The sequence below is a fragment of the Pavona decussata genome, unplaced genomic scaffold (genome assembly GCF_977016875.1).
Source record: "Pavona decussata unplaced genomic scaffold, jaPavDecu1.1 SCAFFOLD_2, whole genome shotgun sequence".
NCBI classification, from domain to species: Eukaryota; Metazoa; Cnidaria; class Anthozoa; order Scleractinia; family Agariciidae; genus Pavona; species Pavona decussata.
The window spans coordinates 847,471-855,752 of NW_028145426.1; the positions used below are offsets into that span (position 1 = coordinate 847,471).

The following is an 8,282-nucleotide window of genomic DNA, read 5'->3' on the forward strand; positions in this document are numbered from 1 at the left end:
GAAAAGTGCAGTACCTTAGGAAGGAATTTTGAGACATTATTCTCTTTCTAGACCAAACTTGGACAATAGATTCTCCGTCAGTGGACCACTAACTCGCTAAATTAAATTCGACCAAATATTTGATTTCCTAAAAACGCCTTCAAGGTATGATTAGCAATCAGGATTGCACCCCGTCAACAAAACAGCAACAATCAGAGAGTAAAGTAATAAAAAAACTCAATGATTTTAGCAGACTGAAGCTAATTTGCATAATAAAATTTCCGGCAAAGTATGAAGCCGATCACGACCGAATTATTCACCAATGTTTGACATCGAAGCCGTTTACTAGTTTAATTTTTGTGTGACGTGCCTTTTCGGTCTATTTTATGTAGAATGGTGAAATCTACCAATCAAGAACGGGATTATTTAAATCTGAATTTGACCAATACCTTCATTTGCATGCTGTAGGTGTCACATTCGCAGAAGTACCAAAAGTGCGAAGTCGTCGAATTGTCGTCAAAGAAGACGAAAAGCGCAAGGTATTTTTGTATTTCTATGCTTCGACCTAACATCTCTTTATTAAAGTTCATAGGTGTAGTGAAATACATCAGTCTGTTTTCAGAAAGCGATCTAACGAAGGTCAACATGATTAATTTTCGTAAACCTGCAAATAGATAGAGAGAGAGACTTTATTTTCACTAGATAAATTTTATAAGTTAAAAGCTTGTGGGGTCGAGTACAAATTAAGTTATAGTATAATATAATAATAAGTCACATAAAAAATAGATTGCTACTGATGTCATAAGGAATCTAATCACGAAAGTAAATTATCTGATAGTAAAGCTGGTATATGTAAAATTATTTACATGCTAAAAAACATATGCGTCGAATTTAAAATCTTTAAAATAATCTTTAGTTCTTAACCAATGGCTCGACTTTTTCTGCTTCAAATGTGAACTTCGTGTTCATTGAAACAAACCGTGTTCCATAAGATAGAACTTCTATATGCAAGCGCGTCCTTCGTGTATCTAGTATCGAATCTACTGAGGTACCAATAAATAATCTTTTCCCCGTAAGGAATAAGCGTTACAATTTTCAGAGTACTGAAAAGCCTGTAGATAACTCAGGTAGGTTTTCGTTATGTGCGTTATAAAAGAGCTTAAAAAATCCAACTTAAAGTACAAAAAGAAAGTAGGCCACTAGCTGATCATAGTTTATCTTAGCGCGCCGGACGCATGACGCCATGTCCTTAGGTAAATTGAAAACGATTCTAGATGCTCTTGCTGGTAGCCGTTCTACAGAATGGAATAAATCCGAGTTGCAACATGCACCCCTAAGACTAAACCGTACTCTTGAGAGGGCAAAATCGCTTTAAAATAAAAATCCCGCAAACTGTTTTTTGGTAGGAACATATCAAAATAAACCTGTTTCACACCTTTTGAAGGACGACTTAACCAAGGAATCTGATAATGATTTTTTGTGGTGTTTCCTAGTTTTCGAGCAGTGAGCTCGTCAATTACATGTATTATGTAATTTTCGGTTGTCGCCATGCTCTAATTGAACATTATCATTAGCTGGGCACAGATAATATAACAAAACAACAACAGTGAAAAAAAAAACACCGTATGTACAACTCAGTGCCAACAAACGACCCTACATGGTCTAAAAAGCCCTTATAAAATTTGCAACTTCCAACATTCCTTATAAACCTCGATTATAAGAGTCCTTGTGAAAGACCTTATAAACCGCGGCGACAATAAGACGCCTTATAAACGACGATTTTAAGACTCCTTATAAACGGTGTTTATAAGGAGTCTTAAAATCGCCGTTTACAAGGCGTCTGATAATTGCCGTTTATAAGAAATCTTAAAATCTTCATTATAAGGAATCTTAAAATCGCCATTTATAAGATCTTTCACAAGAACTCTTACAATCGTCCTTTATAAGGAATGTTGGAAGCTGCAAATAAGGGCTTTTTTAGAACATGTATTTATATAGGGTCGTTTGTTGGCACTGAGTTGTATACGGTGGTTTTTTTTGTTATATTACTGGCCTTTTATGTGTAAGGACTGTGCCCAGCTTAAAAGGCAAAGTATGAGGAAAAATATTTTTTTCGATGGTTGGCTCTTCTTTCCCGGGTGAGAGTTGTTGGAGCTTTTTTGCGTGGTCAGCCCTTAATTCGAAATAATTGGACTCTTGCTGTGATAGTGTCACATAGAACATTTTGAGGTTTGCTCAAGTCCCTTTTCCTGTACATTTTCATTCGAAAAAAATAAACACTTTTCCCGGTTTGTAAACGACGTTGTCCATTGCAAAAATGTCTCCTAAAATGTTGGCAGAAAGATCTAGGGGTCCGAACGGTTCGCTTTAAAGCTTATGAATTTCAGAGCTTATATCAACGTTGACATTTGCAGATCGTCACAAGTTCCGGGTTCCAGTGGAAGCCATGATACTAAGATGAGATAACGCTTTCCAAAATCACATGACAAAATCTAGCGAAGAGCCTGTCGTTCTTGAAAGAAGTTACACTGAAGCCTACACAACGTCAACATAATGGGGATTTTAAGATGCGCAATGCCACCACCCTACATAGTTCCCAGGGTTTTCAGGAGGTGGAAAATTTTAATAAGGAAAATTTTTGACAACGGAGTTTCTTGTCGAAAGCGCGTTGACAATTTTCCACTCGCACAAGCGTTTCCACATTGTTTTCGGCGTCCTAAGGTTTTGCGAACGTGATTTTTTTTTTTGTTTTGGTCCTCTGTCTGTACTAAAAGAATGTTTTGGCTAACTAAAAATGAGCTCATAATAACAAGTGCATTGGCGTGACTTAAGCGTTTTAGACACACTTCAAATTTGTGTTTCCCTCTCCACTCAAGATCAAAGAAAATGGCGTTTTCGATTCAAAAGATAATAATCATCCACCTTGAAGATTTTTTATGAAGTTGCACTTTTGGTTGGGAAAAAAGCTGCATTTGTTTACTTTGCCTTGATTCTAATGTAAATGAATCGTGTGCAAAACATTTTGGCAAGTGATTCGTGATTTCAGGTTATTTACTTTGGGAAATACAAATCATCCCTCAACACGCGATATGGAACCACATTTTGAACATTTTCAGTCTTAATTTTGTCTTTCGTTTCTGGTTTGTTTCTTTTGGCTATTTATCTCGAGCCCTCAGGAGAAATTTCAAATGAAGCTTAACACAAGCAAATATGTAATTATAACTTGAAAAAAATGCGTGATAATTTTAGCATTCAAATCAGCCATATTGCGTAGTAACAGCTGGTAACTATGTTTTCGATATGCATGCGTCACGGCTTAAGAAATGAATATATTTTTCGACTCAAGCTTTCGAAAAACAATACTGTACAACATTTGGACTTGATAAGGAAAGGATGTTTCTTGATTGCGACTGAAAACAGATATTCCTTGGAATGAACTTCCGGTGATGCAAAACCTGGTGCTTGAAAACACATTTTGACGCCTATACAGGTACGCCCAACCTTTGTCTATCATGACGGTTAGTTAAATTACGATTGAAAGCACCTGCAAAATTTCCATTCCCAATGAATGTTTTATTTTCGAAGTCAGCCTCCGGTTATTCTTGACTTTCACTGAAAAAAGTTCTTCTCGATTCTCCGGAAGACGCTTCGCAAGATTGTATGAGAATTAATCGGTTTCGTCTGTCTCCCGCAGTATTCCTTCAAAACCCTCTTATTTAATTTAAAGAACAAATAGTAAGAGCCTTGATACCCCCAAAGGGCCGAACCAACCAACAAAGCCGGGTATGCCGCCATACTGTATAGCACTGTCCGTGTGATTTCTTAGTACGTTCACCAAAACTAATTAAAGATGTGCACCAAGACTAATTAAAGGTGTTGTTGAATAGACATGAGACAGCAAGCCTGACACAACTGCTTGAACAAATAACGTTTTGAATAATTGAACGCCGATAGCAGGCAACGATTACAAAGTTTTCACAGTGTGATCTGCTGAGTGAAATGCACGCCCAAGATATGGCTTCAAAGAAATACACTTTTTTTTTTTGTAAGAACGTATAATTTCGGGGGTGAGGCTGAAAGTTCTTAGTTTTTTACAATATGAGGCTGAAAAGTTCTTAAGATGTTCTAAGTTACCTGTTACAGTATTTCAATAAATATACGCGGACGTGACCAAGACACCTATTATTTGGGTTAACTGGAGAATAAAGACTGAATTTTTACATGTATTATTTTGTCCGTATTTATTATGTTCATTTTAAAAACATTTGGTCGGAATAAAAATGTTCTTCACTGACTCTCAGCCTGGGAAATGTTCTTAGTATGTTCTTACATTTTATTTAGTCTCAGCCTGAGTGCGTTCTTATAAAAAAGAGTGTATTTGTTTTTCTTGATATTCAAGTGGCATGAGGTGAAATACAAAGGCAGTTACGTCGATGTTCTCAGTCTCAGTTCTCTATCAAGCAAAACAATGATCTTGTCTTTTATAATGCACGCTAGCATGACATTCAATACGATTTTGTCTCTAATACAAATCCAGAACTCTGAAAGACTATTTGCTTTTTGAAATTAACTCAAAAGCGAAAGCCAACAGAAAACGGATATTTTTCTAAAGGCGAGAACTGAAATGATCAAACATTTAAATTTACAGAATTTGTTCGTTTACAGGTGCTGCACGATCAACTAGTTGTACCTCAGCAGGAAACGATCGTTAAAGTTTGAAATGATTTTCCGCAATAATTTTAATGACAAATAAAAATATTTCGAATCGTCATATAATTGAACAGAAGGCAAAAAGTTATTAAAATTCTGTAAGCAAACATTAATTTCGCGCCAGATTGAGCTTACAATTTGTAAACCATATTTAAGAAAAAACTACCAAACACTTTTAACTCAGTCTGTGTGACGAATTAATACCCTTAAGCAATTTAACGTCTGTCAAGTTTTCCGTTGAGAAATGATTTCTTCAACTTGGGAACTACCAATGACACGCTTGCTTACGTCAGAGAAGGCGTATGACATCTTTCTGATGTATTTCATTTCAGTGAAATTTCATTTGGACGCTACAGATCGCCGGATTAACATGCAGTGAATCCGCTACAAGGAGATCACCAAGGATCAAAAGATGAACAGCACAGAGCCACCACAACTCTGTTTGGAATCAACTTTGTCAGTGGAACTAGCGAGCTTCAAGATGTCTCCCACCGTATACGGATTTTTACTCGCCGTTTGTATCCTCAATGGTGTTTCATCAGTTCTAGCTACACTAGGGAACAGCCTTGTTTTAATAATAGTCATTAAGTTCCCGTCGCTTCGTACTATCTCTAACATGTTAATTTTCTCTCTCGCGCTTACAGATGTCTTGGTCGGCCTGGTAGTTCAACCCGCATTTGTCATTTTCATCGCTGGCAAACTTAGCCTTGTGTTTAATTGCGGCGCACTAGTAACGTATCTATTCACGGAAATCTATTGTGTGGGACTGTCTTTGATAACACTGAGCCTGATCGCCTGCGAGAGGTTTTTCGCAATAGTTTATCCTTTCAAATACATTAACTACATGACAAAATCGCGAGTGGCTACCGCTGTCGGCATCGTTTGGGGAGCATGGCTCCTATTCAACGTCATTTGCAGAGCTTTAAAGGTGAAAAATGACGAGTTCTTTTCGCCCATAGCTTCAGTTATCATCGGGTTGAGCCTGGTATTAAACGTGGTTTTGTATTATAAAATTTTTAAGATTATCAGGCGACATGAACGACAAATACACGAGCAAAATAAGGTGAACATAGAGCTTCAGGCGCGGGACACGCACAAAGCTGACAGCTGTAGTTCAAACATGCATGGCACAACTCTTAGCACCAGAGAAACACATATGGCTCGAACAGTGGCCTACATCACGGGTGTTCTTGTACTCTGTTATTCCTTGCTGATGATCACGTCCTTCGCCGACATGTTGATTGAAAATGATGGATTGTTTGATCATTTGTTGTACCCTCTAGCGGAGACAGTGACATTCCTAAATTCCTCGTTAAACCCGTTCCTCTACTGTTGGCGATGCAGGGATCTCAGAGAAAAGATGCTGTTTGTCTTTAAAGGGACAAAATATACAGCTAGCAGTGGAAGCAGACGAAATATTCTTGGACAAACGCAACCAGATGCGGAGTCATCTACAAAGAGGGAAGAAGTGCGCCTCTAAGCCTTCACTGTTGCTTATCTTAAAACCAGGAACAAATTACTTGATTCGAAAACTGGAATATTGATCATGCAACGGGCGTGGGAGAGACATATCTGAGTCCCCGGTGGGGATCCCAAGGGGGAATCGAACCCTTGCTCGCGCTAGGTGCAATGATCGGATGGTCTAACCACTGAGCCACTCTGGGGGACTTGTGACGAGTTAGGCTCACATGTCAGCGGCATGCTTCCTGTAGGTAGCTCAACACAAGCATAATCATAAGCAGTGTCAATCTCGTACCCAGAGCCCTCAGGCTTTTTGGTCAGCGTGACGGCTTCCATTGTCTTACCGCAGAAAACCTGCGGGTAATAAAATTCCAGTACCCCAGAGTCTCATATGAAGTACCTACCCAGGAACGACTCTGGGGTACTGGAATTTTATTACCCGCAGGTTTTCTGCGGTAAAACAATGGAAGCCGTCACGAGCCGTTACGGGACAGCCAATTAAAAAAATTAAATAAAATTCTAGTTCCCCAGAGTCTCTACTGGCGACCACCCGCTGACCAAAAAGCCAGAGGACTCTGGGTACGAGATTGAAGCAGTGTCAAAAGCGCACCGTGCTCGATAGATAAATAAACATGGCAAATTTTAAGGCAGCATTTGAGAAAGAGGTAATCTCCATTACATGGCGTGAAATAAAGACAAAATGCCTTGACGCCTCTTTGTAAAATACAGTGGAACCCCGTTATCACGACCACCTAGGGGCCGTGAAAATGTTGTTATCATAATGGGGTGGCCGGAGTTGGTTGTTAAACTAAGGAAAGACAGGAATTTCAATTCGTTCGCGGCACAAAAAAGTGGTTGTAATAACGAGGTGGTCGTAAGGTGGGGTTCCTAAGACGAACTGATACAGCTTTTTTTTTTTTTTTCGGTTCCGCAAAGAAACTAGCTTTTCTGACCCAGAAACTATCTTCGCAATAGTTTTCGCTATAGTGGTGCTGTTCTGTGGAAAAGTCTATCTCAAAATGCACGGTGAGTGGAATCGCTGAACAAATTCCGAGAAAGAATCTAATTAAATAAGATTGTATTAGTTTATACTTGGCTGAAAAAAGTTGTCTTATGCAAAGTGTAAATCGTAAACCATGCGAGCTGATGGAATTATTGGTGCTCTAATTAGCATGCGCATTCTTCGTGTGCGCGAGAAATATGTAAACCTTAAGCCCTAGAATCCGCACGTACATTTAATGTTAAATGATTCTCTTCAACAATCAGAGGTATGGCGCTTTAGTAATATTGTTATATAGTATTGTAATTAAAACTAACTGAATCTATCATGGATAAATAAAGATTACTTACTTACTTACTCACTCACTTATACAATACATACCGATACCCGCCTCTTGGTACCTATGAAGTCTGTGTTCTTCTATATACCCGTCTTGTAGACTGTCCAAAGTCCCCTAATTTTTCCGTGGGATTTTCGAGACCCGTACGCTTCGGTCAAACTCCCGCCATCTTGGTTTGTAAAGGCGAGCGCAACCTGGGGAGAGTGTCTAAACTACCGAGGGGAGCGAAAGTGGGGAGGTAGCAGAAATGTTTTTCGCGCTCCTCCTCCCCTACTGAACGTATCCTGACTAGGGCTCCCCTCGGTAGTTTAGGCAGTCTCCCCAGGTTGCGCTCACCTTTACAAACTAAGATGGTTACAATTACCATTACCATTACCATTACCATTCTCTTGACTCCCTATTTTGGGCTATCAACATCATAAACGCCGCCTTAACCCCCTCCCACCCCCTCCTCCCAGCCCTCAACCTAAGTTCGTTCCCACGCTTCATTCTGTTCCCCTTCTGGTGACCTCTATCACTCAGCAACTCGAATTTTTTCAAACTCCTCATGCACCTTGTAAATAGCCGGTTAGTCTTAAGGTGATTCCGCTGAAAAAGAAGGAGTATTTAAAATTGTCTAAGACTTGGTCCAGTTCATGACTATGATATGAGCATTACAAAAATGCAATAAAAAATGGGGGTCACCGTGCTCGTTTTTGTGCAACCTGGATGGCTATTATAGTAAATAGATGACCCACGAGGTTTATATTAGGAACGCTAGTAATCAGAAAAGGGAACTATCATTTCTAGAAA

At 39.1% G+C, this 8,282-nt stretch overlaps 1 protein-coding gene across 1 annotated transcript; it reads left to right on the forward strand.

Moving 5' to 3' along the window:
• The first annotated feature begins 5,070 nt into the window (after positions 1-5,070).
• LOC146489879 (uncharacterized) lies at positions 5,071-6,859 on the forward strand. Its single transcript, XM_085119873.1, has 2 exons — positions 5,071-5,203; positions 5,334-6,859. Exon 2 carries the CDS (start codon positions 5,534-5,536, stop codon positions 6,167-6,169), a length of 636 nt encoding a protein of 211 aa, XP_084975999.1. The 5' UTR covers positions 5,071-5,203; positions 5,334-5,533; the 3' UTR covers positions 6,170-6,859.
• Positions 6,860-8,282: the final 1,423 nt, after the last annotated feature.